Source organism: Muntiacus reevesi, chromosome 6 (genome assembly GCF_963930625.1).
Source record: "Muntiacus reevesi chromosome 6, mMunRee1.1, whole genome shotgun sequence".
Taxonomy (NCBI): domain Eukaryota; kingdom Metazoa; phylum Chordata; class Mammalia; order Artiodactyla; family Cervidae; genus Muntiacus; species Muntiacus reevesi.
Window position 1 is genome coordinate 46,314,127 of NC_089254.1, and position 19,094 is coordinate 46,333,220.

Sequence of the window (19,094 nt, forward strand, 5' to 3'; positions counted from 1 at the left end):
TCAGTAAAACTATGACTGCTTACAGCACAAAGGTTGGCAACAATGGATACCAGAGGGCAATAATAAAATGTTATATACAGTTTCTCTTATCATTTAGAGGAAGAAATTAATTTGTCATATTGCCACTGTACTAGTAAAGTGAGGCTATAGTTAAGGGGAAAGTGAATATAGAGCACAGATGCTATAGCAATGCATAAAAGCACGAGGTCAAATCAAATAATTTAAATGTTTATTTAATATTTTAGCAATAAGAAATCTAAACGTGAGTTTCCTTTTAGTAAATTTTCATAACTTGATGCACCATAAAATGCTGACATAACTTCTGACTTACATATTAAATTACATAAAACACAGTTTGAAGACTTCTTTAAAAATTCTAATTCTCTAAATATTAGCACCAGCAGACACTAATATTATTATTCTGAATCAATCTGAAGTATGGCTGACTCTACAGCCATACCCTGAATGCAACTGACCTTGTCTGAAGGATGATTGATAGGCTAAATATGAGGATCGAAAAAATTAAAAAAAAAAAAACACAAAACCACTTTCTAGGTGACAACTACTTTTATACACAAAATTGGTGGAAAATGCTTGATTTTCATATAAAGTATTATATTTACAGGAACAGGGAGGTATGGAAGAAAGGTTGTTTCCCCCAATTTGCAAAACACAAAAAATGCCCAGCAATTGAAAGCATCTTGAAAACCACTTAGGGATACAGAAACTTACATTTTAACAAAAGCAGGACTAACTCTGAATCACAATTGTCCTTAGTTGTGAATGCACCTAAAAACTTGTTTATAAAGCTGCACAAAAGGTAAGTCTTAAAAGATCCCACCAAAACATTCACCAAATAACACAGAACACTTACAGTATTACTCATCATATTATTCCAAGCTCTCACTGGTTAACTATACAGATAGAGCACATCGCTACACAAACTTGACTCCGAATTCAGCACCATGAAACCGCTTCTCTAAGAGGTTGACACAATAATCTTCATTTGATCTAGGAACTCTGGCACTGAAAGCGTGCATAACACAAGGTAATGATGTCGTCACCGAGGGACGACAAGAATAGAACCCAAATCCCTTGACTCCCCAGCTTGTGTTTTCCACTAATTGTGCTCCTTTCTACTCATTCGAGAGCATCAAGTGTGAAGGGCTGGAGAAGGGAGTGGACACATGCGCCAGGGTCGCGAGGTGGAGACGGCCCAGAAGGTCCTCAGGAATCACTCCTTGGCACTTGTCTTTTGTTTCGGCTGAGGACGATGAAAGCTACAGCAACCACCAACCCTTGGGACCAAGAACTGGAACTAGGTACTGCCCGTGGCGGTAACTTGTCTCTTCATTTTAGGCCTTTCCGCTTTTTCACGGCTCCCTGGCGGCCAGCCCTAACGTTCTCTCCCCATCCTCAGCTCTACTCCGCACTGGAGTCCCCGCTGACCTTTGTAAGAGGCGGCTGCGCTGCATCCGTCCTCCACCTGGCCCGGCGTACAGTCCTTAGGACAGGTGTTCTAGGGGAAGGGGGAGGTTTCCCTAGAAAATGAGTGCTAATCAAGCGTTAGAAGTGGGTTTCAACTGTTAGCAACTTGAGAAGTGGGAACCGGGGTAGATACCCAAGTCAGCTCTGCGTGGGTCTGTGCAGCTCATCACGACAAAGCAAAATGTAGACATGTAGGCACAGAGCTTTTCTCTCTAGCTGGGAGCCTTATACAGCTCAACCGTCCCCTAGGCAACCTCCCGCTGGAGGACGCTTTCCGGAGAGCGCCTGTTTACACTCTTCCTGGACCGGGGGTGCCGGAGAACGTCGCTCGCGGACTCTGGGGGATTCCAAACCGTTACTCCGCCCGCCGGGGTGGGGACAGCCCAACGGCTGAGCCTGCGCAGTTGGGCTAGGTCGGCACCAGGGTCCCGGCGCACTACAAGTCCCAGAAGGCAAAGCTCCGCGCGGAGTCGGGGGTGTGCGGGGGGGCGCGGCGGCCGCCTTACCTGCCGCGAGCTTAGTCCTCCGGTTTCTACCGGCTCTTCCCCTCCCCCGTTCCCGTCAGTGTCCTCTCCGTATTAAAAGGCTACTTCCTCTGGAAGCAGATGAGAGGAACCCTTAGTAGCCTCTACACTGACGCTCCCCGCATACTCGCTTTTTCTCTCTCTGCCCCGAACTGAGCCTGACTCCCTCACTGGAGTCGGCTAGCGAACGCAAGAGAAGGGAACTTTTGGAGGCACCAACCTGGGCCACCTGATCACACTTCCGCCTCCCGGGCTACGGAAGGTACCGCGCACGCGCTCCCTGCGACTCCGGCGCGGTTGACTTCCGCTCCCACTGTGCCCTGCGAGTCGAATCATGGATCACACTGGTAAGGAGGCGGAGGCAGTGGGGGTCCAGGTTCCATGCCCCCTTGGCCGGCCTGGGACTAGTCGCCCAGCGAACATAGAGGGGTTACATTCGCCTTACAGCCCTGGGGTGTGGCGGCGAGGAAGGAATCTCACAGACCCCCTTCCCGTGTCCGGCCAGGGCCTGCTACTTCCTGGCCTACCCTCCGATGTGGTACCTACAGCCTCGGTGCCGGCAACGGCAGCTCCTGAGCCCGGAGCCGGCACCGCGGGAAGCGCGGGCTTCGCGGAGAGGAGAGAGCGCCGGCAGTTTTTCCCCTCATTTTGGGCTCTCTGCCCTGCGTTATGGGGACTGGCGGGTAGAAAGTCTGGGAAGTCTCATTACACTGGGAGTCGATGTGCTAGAGTGGGTTAGAGACTTCCTGCTGTTTCAGTCCGCTTTGGGCGGGTGCTGCGGTGGTCACTGCCTGTCGTTGTTGTCTCTCCAATCTTTCTTGGACTAGAGGTGGGAGAAGGGAGCCGGATATGGGTTTTGGAATGATACCGGGAGCAACTTTTCTGCTTAAGCCTATAGCATGCCCCGCGCGCGCTTCAGCTGTGGTCCTTAACCATCAGTATTGAGGTTAAAATCAAGATATTCTCATTACTTTCTCCAAGTAAGAATGGCTCCACTCTTTCTTAAGTGTTTTTTGTCTTTTGCTTCCTTGCAGTTTTTGGCTGTTGAATGAGTGCATTTGGAGTTGGATACAGATCCGTTCAGTTATATCAGCCGTGTTACTAGTAGAGTGATAAAAGGCTTTTTCCAGTATCAAGTATTAGTTAGATTCCTCAGTCATCAACTGTTTACTTAACTTCATACACACACACACACACACACACACACACACGTATGTATATACACATACTCTTCATACACACACACACACACACACACACGTATGTATATACACATACTCTCCTAGGCTTGGAGGTGGAGTGGTAAACAAGATGAACTGAGTCCCTGTCCTCATGGAAGTTACGTTCTATTGGGAAAACCACAATGAACAAGTTTTTAGAAATACAGATTATTATGAGGGCTTTGAAGAAGACATATGGAGCTGTGGAAGGTGGAAGCTTCAGAGAGGATGGTCAGGAAGAGTCTTTTTAGGAAAGTAACATTTGTAAACTGTGATCTGATGGATGAGAAGAATCCAGCTTGGCATAAATCACGTGGAAAGCATTTATAGCACGTACTAAGACTCTGAGGGAGGAAAATATAGAGAAAACCAATCAGCTGCACTTAGGTAGAGGGAAAGAGCCCTAGGATAAATTGGTAAGGAAGGCAGGAGTCGGGCGGTGCAAGACTTTGAAGTCCATGGTAAAGATTTGAGTATTATTTTAAGTGCAATATGAAGCCATTGAACAGAAGTGGAGGAGGAACATAGTCTCTTTTTAAAGTATAATAGGTAGTTGTATGAAGAATGGTGTAAGAGAGGGAGGCAAGATAAATAGAAAATTTAGGAAGTGATTGCAATAGACCAGAAAAGAAGCTTGGTTTAGTGACGGTGGCTTGGTTTAGTAAAAACAGGAATGGGCAGATTCAGTGAATCTTTTGGTGGTAGAACTCAGGCCCTGGTGGATTGGTTTGGAGGCATGTGAGAGAAGGGAAAGGTGTGTAGGGTTCTAGTTTGAGTGGTGTCCTTTATTGGAAGACTTGGGAGAAAAATACCTTTTTTTTTTTTAAATGGAGTAGAGGTGACAAATGGAAATTTGGCAACAAGACTTTGGACTGCTAAGTATGAGGTGTTTGTTGGGACATAGAAGGGGAGTTGTCAAGTGGAAATCATAGGGCAACTTGTTTGGGACTTGGTACCATATAATGATTTTAAGGCATGAGGATGGATGAGATCACTTAAAGAAAGGGAAAACAGTAGAGAAGAGGGCCTAGCAGTAGGGAACTCTAGTGTTTGGAAGTTTATAGAATTGAAACCATGAAATCTTGGTGTTAGAGAAGCAAACGTGCCACATTAGTGAAATATTTCTCATTTGAGCCAGTTACTGGAATTGGGAGTCAAGCACTTTTCACAGTTTAAGGATGTTACGTTAGGAAATTGAAATGTGGGTTGGTGTGTATCTTGAGTATTTATTATCCTACTTTTCTAAGTTAAAAGTTTGCCTAAGAAAGTAAAAGTCATCCTAACATGGAAATATTCACTAATGAACTGACCACTTGAAAAAATAGTTCCTACTCAGATATCCCAGATACTTAACATGAGCCTCTTTTCTTTTTCTTTTTTTAAAAATTTCCTTATAAGGCAGTGTCCTTACCAGTTTCATGTCAGAAAATGGTATCAAATGTTGTACACTGATTGTGATTACAAATCTTACACAATATTCAAGTTTTCATCATATTCATAAATGTGAATTTGGTGATTGTTTGAATCACAAATAAAATCATTGGGAAATGAGGACGTGCCAGATAGCCAACAAATTGAAGACATTATGTCAGGATAGGCATCTCAAAAGGAAAATTCTAATCTCAAAGGATTAAAAGAGGCCTGTGGGGAAATTGATGGAACGCTTGAATGTTATGCAAAAATGATTGGTTTTGTGAACGTGCTGAAATTGTCAGTCATAAAATGAAGGCTATCCTGTCGTATTGTAATAGAAAATTACTCCAAGAAACTCCTAATACTTGATTGAGTCTTTGGCCATTCTAAAAATTAGCACTTAGTTGTAACTGTAACCTAAATTTTGTAAAAATATTTCTTTATTCCTTTAATTCAAGATAAAATTCTACACAAATCTTTTTAAAACCTTTATAATACAGTATTCCGTTTTAGGCCTTTTGCAGTGGATTTCACTTCATATGGGCGGTTACATCCTTAATTCTCACTTTCTATAATATCCAAGGACTTACGTTGTTAGGCCTTTAGGGTTTTTAGTTGTGATATTCAAAAGGAAATAGTGCTGTATATTTTGACTCTTAATAAAATCCCCCAAGCCCCAAGATAAACCCAGAGTGATGTCACTATTAAAGCTGTACTTTGTACTTGGAATCTGAGGCAGGAGTTAGAGGGCAGCAGGCTCTTGAAAGTCATAATCATGACCTCAGGTGTCTAGGTAGTGTGAAAAGGACTTGTAGTAATGAAATGTTGTTCACCAAGGTAAAACTGTTCAGAGTCCTTTTACTGTCGGAAAGATGTCATTGAACTGTCTCTGATAACTTGCTATTTTTTTAATTCATTTTTTAATTTATTGAAAAGTCAGGAATACCTTCTAAGCAAAACAAAAATCATTCTGTCATACCTTTTTGCTATTACATTGTTTGTAGGTATTTTAAACAGCTAGAGTCAAAGCAGATGAAATACATTATCTTTTTGCTGCTTCATTGCTTGTAGATATTTAGCAACTAAATAAGCAACTAGAGTGAAAGCAGATGAAAGCATTATCTGATTGTTGATACATTTTGTGAAGCATTGAGAGTTAAATCAAGATGGATTTATCCTAGTTTAAGTCTTAACTGTCTATGTATTCCCATTCTCATGGTTTTTTTTTTTTTTTTTTTGCAGATTAGCTGTTATGAAAATAATAATAGAAAGCAGACTGAAAGATATTTAAATTAATAGCTAAGGACCGATTTTGAATTTTGTTCTGTGTATTATTGAGAAAGAGTGCAAATCAATGTGTAATTCTAGTATCCTTGGAGATCATTACTGCTGGGTAGGATACTACTTCCAAATTTGACTTTAGTGAATTTAATGTGGATAGTTTGGTTGTGTCTCTGATTGTGCTGTCTCCTGCAGGGGCAATTACACAGTGTTGCTCACTAATTATCATCTTGAAAATGTTGCTATTTTAAATTATTTGCATTTCCTACTTTAGGGCATTTCCTTTTCTGTTTTTAGCAGATAAAGGTAAATATTTTCTAGATTGTACTGTGTCGTCATGGACTTGAAAAAAGGTGGCTTTTAATCTTAAAATAGAGTCAGTTCTATGAAATAATGCTTGTATTACTCATAGTATATGAGTAAATTTATTTCATAAGCTAATAACAGAGACATAGAAAGTGTCAGTTATTTAGGCCTAGTTGGAAGTACAGAAATCTTGTATCCTCCTCACCTATAATTTACCATTACAGTGCTGACTAAGAATAATGCAGTCACCTGTACATCTAAGAAATGTTCTAGTATGTTAGTGTGTGTGTTTACTGCTAAATAGTGTGGTAATTTTTACTATATTCCTGAATGCTTTTTAGAAAAACTGTTTTACACCGAAGAGGATAATCACATCCCTAAAACTAACTTCATTTTCAGGGCATTATTTATTTAATTCTACCATTGTCAGTGTTAGTTTTGTGTTTCCAATATTATTGATTGCCCTGATGTAGATGCAGATTACTAAATTCATTGAGTGCCTATTTTGCATGCTTGATGGAAATGATGGTTTTCTTTCTTTTTGCTGTTCTTTCTTTACCTTTTTTTCCTTCTTTAAAAAAAAATCTTACAGTTGTTACACAGAAGGATCTTATGTTTCTATAAACTGCTCTGGAATTACATGGAAAATTTTATTGTCCATCCTCTTAGGGAGAAGTTCTATAACATTTGTCAACTTTTTAAAGGGCTCCATGTCTTTAAACGCATTGCTTTAAGAGTTTATCCAAAATAGAGAAAATTAGTACTTGAACTTACATAGCATAGTATTTAAAATCAGATACTCAGCCCTTCATAATGTTGAGTATATTGCTTTAATACCTGTGGCAGAATAACCTTCAAAAAGAAAACCTAAAAGAAATTACAACTTTTTTTCCTAACACAGACAATGAGTTACAAGGCACTAATAGTTCTGGATCATTGGGTGGTCTTGATGTTCGAAGACGAATTCCTATAAAGCTCATCTCCAAACAAGGGAACAAAGCCAAAGCTTCACCTCGAACTCCAAGGACTATAAACAGGATGCCTGCAAAGGCTCCAGCTGGTGATGAAGGTAATGTGTTTAACAGGTCCAAAAGTCTTTCTTTTACATCTGATTCCACCAAATAAGCAGTGTGATTTTATTTACTTTTAGCCACCTTTTTTTTTTATCTTAAATACTCTCTTCTTCAGTCTTTTGACTTCTCATTTTGGCATATTTTACTTTCCCTTTATAAATATTTTTGATTTATTTTCTTTTGTTGTTGAAAGTAACACTATTGTTTAGAAAAATCTAAACAGTATCACAGAAAACAATGCTAAAGTAAAATTGCCCTCCTCCCATTTTTATTCTCCCCTCAAATCCTGGTATGACTTTCATAGTTGCTTTATAACTGCCTCCTTTTATTTTGTAAGATGCATGTGAGATTCTGCTTTCTCAGTAGATTCAGATGTATCATTTAAGAAAATGGGTTTAGGTATTTCACTTATGGATATACCATAATTTATTTTAACAATTTTTAAAAAAACATTTTGCTGTTAAAGACAATTTTGCAGTAAATGTCCTTATTTATTTAGTATGTATATTTTGTAGAATACACACCTTAGTATGTATATTTTGAAATTTAAATTTTGCATGAATTTGGGCATTTTAGAACTTAGTGGATTTAGAATTTATGCATTTTAGAATTTAATAGATGTTGTCAAATGGTTCTTAAAAAATGGTACATCATTTTATACTCCCACACCAATATTGGTACTATTATCCTTTACAAATTTTTGTACTGATATACATTTCTTTAATTTATGAGCAGTGCTATATGTTTCCATAGTATTGGTCATTTCTTTTTTCTAGGCTCTATCTGTTCATATCCTTTTCCCATTTTTTTCCTGTTTGATTGTCTTTCTCTTGATTTTTATGAGTTCTTTGTTGATTAACAAAATTGGCTTTTGTTATATGTTGTGTATATTCCCTATTTGTCTTTTGAATTTTATGTATAAAATTTTTATTGTAGAGAAGCTTGACAATTCTTTGTAGTCAGACGTTCAGTGTTATCTACTGAACTTCTGAGTTTTATGTCATCCTTAGAAAGGCCTTTCGCCATTTCGTGAGTATTTTATGGCCTATGGGCCAAATCCAGTGCTGTTTTTTATCAATAAAGTTGTATTGGAACACATGCATGCCCATTCTTTTAAGTATTGTCTGGCTGTTTGCGGGCTTCCCAGGTGGGTCATTGGTAAAGAATCCACCTGCCAGTGCAGGAGACTCAGGTTCGATCCCTAGGTTGGGAAGATCCCCAGGAATAGAATATGGCAACCCGTTCCAGTGTTCTTGCTTGGAAAATCCCATGAACAGAGCAGCCAGGTGGGCTGTATATAGTCCATAGGGTCACAGGGAGTTGGACATGACTGAGCTTAGGGCACACAACACATGGCTGCTTTCACACTGTATTGGTATAGTTGAGTAATTGCAGGTATGGCAGTATTTACTTAATTGGTCTTTAGGCAGATAAAGTTTGCTGATCACTGCTTTGGAACTTTTATGGATGTATATTTGGTTGTTAAAAATGGGGTGTGACCTGAAGTGGGAGGGGATGAAGAGATATCTGAGAGGAAAGGGCTAGAAAGGGGATTTTAGCTTTTTTGCATTGTTTTACTGTTAAACAATAATTTATTTATACATTATTGTATAGTTTTAAAAAATTATTTTAAAACTAGAAAGGCCAAAGGCAGAGTACCCTAGGTTATTGATGGAGCAGTAGCTGCTGCTTTGTTATCTATACAGATATATGTATAGTTTAATGATGGGAGTATAGGTTGAACCACTCTGGATAATGATAATGTGCTCATGATTTTCTTGGCTCTTGTTCTGCTCAATAATTTTCTGAGTTTTAGGTAAGTAGAAAAATTAACTTTCCTCATTTTGAGTTTTCAGTGACAGCAGCTTTTATAAGGCATAAATGGGCCGACTAAGAGCCTAGGGTCACTCAGATATAACTTAGAAGAACTCTATGTTTGTGTTGCAGGTAATTAGATAAGCAGTACACCAGTGTATCAGTATCAGCTTCAAGAGATTATTGTATCTGTGCCTGTGTGTCTGTCTGCAGATGTTAACCAGTTCTAGGGCCAAAAGTCCTGAGAAGCCTGACATATTGGAGGGATAGATTTGTCTTCTCAGCTTTACCTTAGGTAATTGGATTCTACTTAGAATCCCTATCAAACTGTTCACTGATTTTATTTTCTTTTGTCTAAGATGAGAGGATTGCCATCAACTTTTTAATCAGGTCAGAGAAATTGAGCCCATTTGATCTTCATCTTGAAGTTTATTGATATTGATACATACAGTGTAGGGGAGGAGACTTGTAGATATGATATAAATTTTGCCGTTTGGGTGAATAACCAGGGAAAGATTTTAATTGAAATGATGAGGTATAAGTATGTTGTTTCTAAAGTCAGGTTCAGTTTAAAGCTGAAGAAGAGGTTACCTAATTTTCTAAGTCATAAGAAAGCCTGCAGAATTCTTTGTTAATCCTTTGGCACTAATACCAATTACAACGTAATACCACTTTTATACCATGATCAGAATAAATGACAATCAGTATCTTTTGTGTAATAATCATGATGATAATTATTAGTAGTTTTATACCAGAAATAGTCTGGTGGGTTAATATGAGCTGTTGAATAGGAGTGAAGAGATCAGAGATCCCTTCCTAGCTCCGCCTCTGTGTGTTGTTATGGTCTCCAGTACTGCAGTATTCTCAGGCATGAGAATTGGACTGCATGGGTCCCAGGATCATTTCCAGCAGCTGTTTATTAAGACTTGATTATACTGTTCTTAGAGGAGCTTTGAAAGGTGTCAGTGAACCGGTCTATTCTGTCCATGTACAAAATAGAAATACAGGTCTATGTACCTGTATTTCCAAAATGAAATTTGAGATGTGAAAAGTTAATAGGTAACATTTTGTTTTCTCAGAAGGATTTGATTATAATGAAGAGGAACGGTATGACTGTAAAGGGGGTGAACTGTTTGGAAATCAACGAAGATTTCCTGGACACCTGTTTTGGGACTTTCAGGTATAACTAAAAATAAAAAAAAATATTAGAACAATAAGATATTTTAAATACTTTATTAGGACAATTTAGATTGCATAAAGAATAGTGTGAATTTTTATTATAATTATATCTTTCAGTACCCATAAATCATTTGTTAATACCCTATTTCACTGTTTCCAAAAATAATCTGAAGTAATTTTCAGTGACGTCAAGTAAAATCAATAAGTAATAACACTGTCAAAGGGGGAAAAAACCCAAAACTGATGGTGGCTCAAATAATGTGGCATATGTGGGAATTATATCAAGAGACCTTCATTTCTAATTGTTTTGGTAACTTTTATACTAACTAATTCATTGTGTAATTTATAGACTTAATTTTTAGAAATGCTTAAGGAAATTTTAATTATATCATTTCAACAGATAAACATCTTAGGTGAAAAGGATGATACTCCAGTTCATTTCTGTGACAAATGTGGATTACCTATTAAAATTTATGGGCGAATGGTAAGTATAACTAAGTTAAATTCTGTTTTTATAAATTTATATATTTGTGTAGAGATGAGGACTCTGAAATTTAAGTAGATAGATTTATTATTGTTTAACAATAAAGTTTATAATAAGTATAAAATAGCTAAGGAAAGTTTGGGGATAATATGCATTTAATAAAATTATCTTGACAGATTCTTGGATTTCTTGTAAAATATTAATTAAGGAAACTAATTGTGAAAACTAATTTCTTTGGATGGTTCGATCCTTAAGGAAAAAAATTATTTTTCTTTAACAGAATAAAATCAGTTATTTCTAAAGGCTAAAATTTTTAATATAAAACTGAATTAAATATTATTTATGATTTCTGAGAATTAAATTCTAAGCACTTAAAATACAGCACTAACTGTAATTTTATAGTAATTTTGATATATAAATAGGTAGTTTTACATTTTGGTTGGAAAAAAATTGAATTCACTGTTTAATCTGTGGTAGAAGCCGTGGAATCTGCACTGTCGCTTTGCTGTGTGGCATAACTAAACAGTAATGAATTGTGAGTTTTTAAAATAGTGTAGCATTACTTTACTGTGTCCCTCTGATTTATTTTTAAATATTTGTAAGTTCATTAAGGTAAGACTACCAGGGAAGAAAGCTACTTGTATTAAATGTAGAAGATACTTGTTCTTTCACTGCCATGAAATACTTTCTGAAGATAACAGGACTAGGTGAAACATTGTACAGTATTCTTCAGGAGCTTTTAACCTGTAGGGACCATGAATGTGCATGTGTGTGTTTTTTGGGGGAAAGGGCCAAAGTTTTCATTGCATTCTCACAAAGAGCTTTGTGACTGAAAAAGGTTAACTGTTGCTTTTATGTAATCAATACTTAATAAATGTTCATTTTAATAAACAGTTCTCAAGTGCCTTCTATGTCTAGGTCACTGTGCTTACTGTTGCTTTTTATAGAAGTATTTTAATTTGTTCTAGAATACTTAACTGTAACATGTTTCTGTTCACAGATTCCATGCAAGCATGTTTTTTGCTATGACTGTGCTATTTTACATGAAAAAAAGGGAGATAAGATGTGTCCGGGGTAAGATCATCCTTAAATTTTTAAGGATTGTGATACAATGATTTGTAATTTAGGTTAAAGGTGACGATATGATATAGACCAAGGGCAAGATGGCAAGTGTGTAGACCTGACTAATGTTTATCTGTGAGCCTAGAGTTGACTGTGACCTTCTCCTTAGGATGGGGCTAATTAGCTATTATCAGTTAATTCACATTGGCCAAAATAACAATAAAAAATACATCACAAAGTTAGCATTATAATCCAAAGATATTTTCTTATTTTAATGGGATGCTAGAGAGGTAGTATCATGTAGTGATTTAGAGCAAAGACTCTGGAATTAGAATTCCTGGATTCAAATCTCTATTTTGTGATTTATTAGCTATGTCACATAGGCGATTTCTTTATCTGTAAAATGGAGCTAATAATAGTACTTACCTCCCTGGCTTGTTATTAGAAGTAAATGAGTAGCAGATAGCAAGTACTATGTAAGTATAAACTATTTATTGCCTTCAAATCTGATTATGTCTTGAGTACATCTTAGAACACCTTCATGGTCTAAGACAGGCTCAGACAAGTTAAGACCATCGGGAGGTGTTGATTGATAGTGATCTATTTGGGGATGGTCTTAAAGGATCCAGAATAAACTTTGAATTTTTATATCAGTTCAGAACCCCTGATAGAAGATTTAAGAAAAACTTTGAGAGAAACTTCTTTGGAACAACTGTACGCTTTCTGCGTTACTTATAACCTAAGTTAGAACCTATCCCAAGGGTTGTAGTATTAGTTGATAACAAAATTGTGGACAGTTGTAAGGGATAATTTTCTTTTATGGTGTAGGAAGATTGGCATCTGTGGTAGAGAATGAATTAACAAACCAGTAAGAACTAATTCTTCTCTTAGCATATAAAAGGGACTTTAGTTTTCAAGTTTTTCAGTGTAACTTCAGTAAGCATATCACTGGTTGGCTGTTAGGTATATTAAAACATAAGCTTATCTGGATTAATAGAGCTGGGTCAGGAAGTGAAGAGATGACAGTCCAAATTAATGTAAATATTATATACTAATGCTTAAGCATCACCCAAAGAAATGTCCGTCCCCCCCCCCCGCCGCCATCCTGTTACTGTGGAACTATTTCAGAGTTTACAGCAAATTAGAAGCAAAAAATGAGAAGTGTGCCAAATGGCCACTAAAGGGAAGCCTCCTAAGTATGAAGAAGTAGTACCAGCCTACAGTGAGGAAGGAACACCAGCCATCACTCAAAATCAAGAATATGGAGCCATTTGATACAGGGCATATGACCTGACCCACATATTCAATGATGATAGCTTATACATGTTTAGTGCTTAACTACTCATTAAGTCCTATTATTTTCACTGTTTCATTGATGTTTCAAATGTTCTTTTAAGTAGGGTGAAGTGTGTATAAAAACATTATGAGTTAGGTTAGCTGTTATAACCCATTTTACAGATAAAGAAACAAAGTTTAAATGACTTCTTCAAGATCTCAGAGCCAATACTAGGTCCATCCCAGTCCCAGTTCCTAGTTCAGTCTTTCTACTGTTTCAAGAAGCCTTCTAAAGGCAAAAGTGGATTAAAAAACAGTGAATGAAGAATAGTTACAATTTGATCATGACTCATTCAGAAAATAATTGAGTTAAATTTAGTGTTTTTAATTTAGAAAAATAGGGGTGTGTAATACTTTGTAGTCGTAAATTTGTCTGACAATTCAGGAAGACCCCCTCCTTGAAAGGACTCTTGGCATTCATGGTTTGAATTTAAAATATTGTTTAATATTAAGAACCTTAATGATTAGGATGATGCTGTTTATTTTTGTAGTTCTTACAATACCTTTCACTTGGTATCTTCTACTTAGTATTATTTGCTCAGAAAATTGCTTACTGGTCAATAAATACTCTACAAGCTTGCATTCTCTGATTCTGACAGATCCTTTGGTTTGCTCTTACTGGATTTTTGGGGTTTTTTGCACACAGATGCAAAACATAGAATTTTGGGGGATGCAAAACATAGAATTGTTTGTGAAATCAGATAAATTCTAAATCTTGGTAAGAAAAGGTCTTTGCTTCAAACATACTCTGTTTGATAAACAGTTTAAATTTTTTTCTTAAGAGTTTTGATGTTGACAGAAATGCTGATGCTTAATAGCAAACAGACCACAAAGTGGAAAAGATTAAAGGTTGACTTACATTAACTATAACTTTTAATTGAGAACTTTTTACAGTGTTTTCCATAATAAAATTTAAAACTAGTCATATCTTTGAAATTTAGTGCATTATTTTTATAGTCTGTTTTTAGTAAATCAAACTTTTTTCCCCTTCTAATTTAGCTGTAGTGATCCTGTGCAGCGAATTGAGCAGTGTACACGAGGTTCTCTCTTCATGTGTAGCATTGTTCAAGGGTGCAAGAGAACATACTTGTCTCAGAGAGACTTACAGGCTCATATCAACCACCGCCATATGAGAGCTGGAAAACCTGTTACCCGGGCTTCACTTGAAAATGTTCATCCTCCTCCTATTGCCCCACCACCAGCTGAAATCCCCGACCGTTTTATTATGCCGCCAGACAAGCACCATATGAGCCATATTCCGCCAAAGCAGCACATCATGATGCCACCTCCTCCTTTGCAACATGTGCCCCACGAGCACTATAATCAGCCACATGAGGATATTCGTGCTCCTCCAGCTGAGTTGTCCATGGCTCCACCTCCACCTCGCTCAGTCAGTCAGGAAACCTTTCGCATTTCAACAAGAAAACACAGCAATTTAATAACTGTCCCTATTCAGGATGACTCAAATCCAGGTGCTAGAGAACCACCACCTCCTGCCCCCGCACCTGCTCACCATCATCCTGAATATCAGGGTCAACCAGTGGTCTCGCACCCTCATCATATTATGCCTCCACAGCAACATTATGCACCACCCCCACCTCCTCCACCACCAATAAGCCATCCAATGCCACATCCTCCCCAGGCCGCAGGTACTCCTCACTTGGTGTACAGCCAAGCTCCACCTCCACCAATGACCTCTGCTCCACCACCAATTACCCCTCCCCCTGGACATATTATTGCCCAGATGCCACCTTATATGAATCATCCTCCTCCAGGACCTCCCCCACCTCAACATGGTGGTCCACCTGTAACTGCACCCCCTCCTCACCATTACAACCCCACCTCTTTACCCCAGTTCACTGAAGATCAAGGAACTCTGAGCCCTCCATTTACACAACCAGGGGGAATGAGTCCTGGTATATGGCCTGCACCGAGAGGGCCACCTCCTCCTCCACGAATGCAGGGTCCGCCTTCTCAGACCCCACTACCTGGACCACATCATCCAGATCAGACAAGATATAGACCGTATTACCAATGATAATAGTATTCTGAACTGATGATATGATGAGGAAACAAAACTTATACGTATAGTCAATCTTTTCTTTAAGCTTTGACTGTTCGGGGAAGGAAAAAGCACCTCTTGCTGAGGTGGCTGTACAACACTTAGGGTCTTGTCTCCTAAAATGGTTTTAAGCCTTGACCTTAGGATTGATTTCAAGTACTATACTGTAGCGCAGTGAAGTGGCTCCGTTGAGCACGGCTATATTTTAAGAACTTTGTTCCCCTAGTGTGGTAAATTGACCCAGAGGTGACCATTTGTAAAAAAAAAAAAAAAAAGAAAAAATTCAAAACATTTTTCCATCGTTCCACTTTCAAAAGTATGTCTTTTGTTAAACCCAATGTTTAAGTTTTTCTTGTGATACATTTTGTTAACCTGTGTAAAAGGATTAAATTTCAATATGGTTGTAAAATGCTATTTTTATGTGAACTTAAGTGCAGCCACATACTGTTTTTTAAACCATATGTTTTACCACTAATTTCCCAAAGTTACAATAAAATCCTAAAAGTAAAAATCTAATAGAATTTACTGTAAGGCAGACTGTTAAATGGTAGAAAATTATTTCACATTTTAGGCACTGAAATTTTGAGGTATATTAGGTATATAATGCACTTCACTTGGATGCCTTTTCCTTTATAGGCAGCCTCAGGAGCACCAGAATACATTGAAATTCCAGTCTAAAAATATTTATGTCTGTAATGTTAAGAGGCATTGCTTGTATTTTTGGAAAGATAGGGCCAAAGTAATCAACTCTATAGGCTCCAAGCTGTTGGGGATACTGTTACTCATTAATGCTTTTTACTGAATGGTTGGAGTCACATGATGCATCACACTTATTAACCTTAAGTAACATTTTATAGAACTGTATCAGTGGTATTCTTTAGATGAAGTGTGTTCCTCTCCGCTCATTGTCTGAAACTAAATATTTAGGGTTGAATAGGCTTTATGTAATTCCTCATTTCATGGTAGAATTTGATCCTGTGCTTAAGTGGTTTCTTGTTTATTGGGTTTTAAAGTATAATTTGAATGCCATGGAGGAATTTGAATACTGTATTAATGAAGGATGTTCTTGTAATCACATACTTGCGTTGCTCAGGTTTCATTACTGTATGATAAGGTGTTTTTCTCTAACTTGACATTTAAAAACTATTACTGACTTCCTGTTTCTTTTATTGGTTAAGCAGTCTAAAACTTGGAACGTTTTTTTAGCATAGAGTCAACAGTGAAGACTACCAGATGATTTTGTATTGAAGAGAAAAGTAATGTCTAAATTGTGAATTTCAGTGCATTATAAGGTGCCTTCAGAGTCAGCTTTTGCATTATAGGGGCTTGTTACAGTCCAGCTAAGATGACCACTTACAGTTTATACAGAATTCATATGTATAAATCAACATTCTTAGGATATTACTATATATCCTTTGAATACACCCCTGTGAAGTACTTCCTCCCCCCTAAAATGGTGCATAACATAAACATGAAATGTGTAGTATACAGATACCATTTATTATTAAATAGTTTGTAGTGTATAAATTTAGAACATTTCTTTTTGACAAGAGGTGAACTGATGGCTAATTTACCATTTAATTCTGTCAGGAACAGGCAAAGCAGTTTCTCACTTTGGATAATCTGATGCAAAGTCATCTATAAATTTAGAGCTGAAATAATATAAATGGCCCTTTCAACCATGACCAGCTGAAAATAATACACTTTTTTTTTAAGTGAAAGTACGTGATTTTTCACACCTAGCAATTTGAGAGTTCAGTGTTAATTTGGTGTTTCTAATGAGAAATGGTTATTAGAAGCATAGGAGTGAAATAGTGTGAAATGGTGGTGAGTGTGTCTATCATATTACTGTAGGTACTTGGACTGGTGCAAACTTGATTACCTTTAATGGCCCTCTTTAGGAGCTGTTAAAATATTATTGAAAATTCAGTACCAATATTTTGGTTTCATGTAATAGGAAATAACAAAACTCACTTTAAAGCTTCTCAGCTATTTATGAAGAGCTCACCTGATTTAATTGAAATTCACTAGAATTGAATGTATTGAACAAAAAAATGTTATCACGGTAAAATTCCACATGTTAAGTCTCGTAGGCTTTAAAATTTTTTGGTTAGGTTTAAGAAATATGTGTTACACAGGGAGGCAGTTCAAATGAATGTGTTGTAGCAGACAGTTTTTTTTTAAATGGTGTTAGACTTGAATTCATCCAGTTATTGTTTGAATGAGGGTGGGTGGGTAGAAGGATAACAAAATTATTGTTAGTGTTTCTTTCCTTAAGGAAAAAGATGTGAATCCCAGCCTTATTTCAGGGAAGCCTTTGAAGCTATGATGGACATAAGTCTAAATTAAATGTATGTATGTTTCATTATATTGCTCTTAAAAGACTACTGAGGTGGCAGTTTAATTCTTAAAAACAATAAAATGAAAGCATAAATACTATTTTGCCTAGATGAATTTTTACCTAATGATGACACATTTGGGAGAATGCAGAATTTTTCACATTGATACAACTTCTACAGCAAAATTTCACATTTTTGGAGATTAAAACCAGCAAGGTGAACGTTAATATTTCTAAAGTGACATGCTTGTTCAGAGTATAATGTATAGGGGAAAATTATCAGTTGCAAAGATTGTAAGAAACTACTTAATATTCATTTTGCCCTGTAAAAAACCACTTGCTCAAGTTATTGTATAAGAGACTAACACTAAAATACAAATGGAAAAGATAATTTGACCATATTTTTAAACTTGAAATAGGTCATTTTATGATATGAAGTATACAGAGCTGCTTTTGGCTTTGTTCTGATGTACTGGAAGAGTATCTTTCATACATCTTTTTGGAAAAACCATGTAAACTTATTTTTTAAAAAGCGTTAATGGAAAAAAAAAAGTATGTGGAAAAATCTCAAGTACCTGAAACAAAAATACATTTTTCTGATTATTAGATCAACCATCAAATTGGTATATTGATGTTAATTGAGGCTTGACACAATCATACTCTATTCTAACTGAAGTGCATTTATTTTTCTTTACTGGTTTGTAATTGTAATCTGTTCAGTTGTGGCCTAGACCAAGCAGACTTTACTTACTACAATATATGCACAATCTAATAAAGCAATATTGGATATACTACACTTACAGGGGAAAGAGAGGTAAGCCAGTTAAAATACTTGGTAATGATACTAATAAAAATATTTGAATTTTCAAACATTTTTTGTTTTGATTCATGCCCCTTCAGTTTTCTATTTTTGAGGGGAAAAGCGTTACGGCAGAATTGTTAAAGCAACATTTTAATATTAAACTTTAATTTCCTCATCTCTCATTTGAATTTTTAGGCATTACAGAATCACAGGAGTTAAATGAAATGGTGGGTCATGAGTTTTTATCACTTGGGCAGGACCAAGTCTTTCTAAAAATCTAGCCTATGTCTTCAGAATATCTTATTTCTATTCTAAGTTAGTTGTAAGCACCAACTTTAATACTGTATTTAAGTCCATTTCTTATTAATCTAGTCTTCCTTGGTGGCTCAGTCAGTAAAGAGTCTGCCTACAATGTGGGAGACCCAGGTTCAATCCCTGGGTTGGAAAGATTCCTTGGAGAAGGAAATGGCAACCCACTCCAGTATTCTTGGAGAATCCCATGGACAGAGGAGCCTGGTGGGCTACAGTCGGTGAAGTCACAAAGAGTTGGACACGACTGAGTGACTTAACACTTTCACTTTTTCCTATTAATCTACCTTTGAAATTGTCCTCTGTCTTCACATTGGAAAATCTTACTCCCTTTTACTTTTCTTTCTATGTGTTGCTTTCAAAATCTTTTAATTTTTTTGTTTGTTTTAAAATTTGTATTCAT

The 19,094-nt window shown here is 37.0% G+C and overlaps 1 protein-coding gene across 3 annotated transcripts; it reads left to right on the forward strand.

Moving 5' to 3' along the window:
• Positions 1-316: 316 nt before the first annotated feature.
• Positions 317-18,452, forward strand: CBLL1 (Cbl proto-oncogene like 1). Of its 3 annotated transcripts, none has more exons than XM_065938683.1 (6): positions 317-2,359; positions 7,134-7,301; positions 10,203-10,300; positions 10,700-10,783; positions 11,784-11,857; positions 14,180-18,452. In XM_065938683.1, the coding sequence occupies exons 1-6, from the start codon at positions 2,347-2,349 to the stop codon at positions 15,216-15,218; spliced, it is 1,476 nt and encodes a 491-aa protein (XP_065794755.1). In that variant the 5' UTR covers positions 317-2,346; the 3' UTR covers positions 15,219-18,452. The 3 variants fall into 3 exon arrangements, with proteins under 3 accessions (XP_065794755.1, XP_065794754.1, XP_065794756.1); XM_065938682.1 differs by having other exon boundaries at positions 319-2,359; positions 10,200-10,300; XM_065938684.1 differs by lacking the exon at positions 317-2,359 and adding an exon at positions 5,893-6,038 and having other exon boundaries at positions 10,200-10,300.
• Positions 18,453-19,094: the final 642 nt, after the last annotated feature.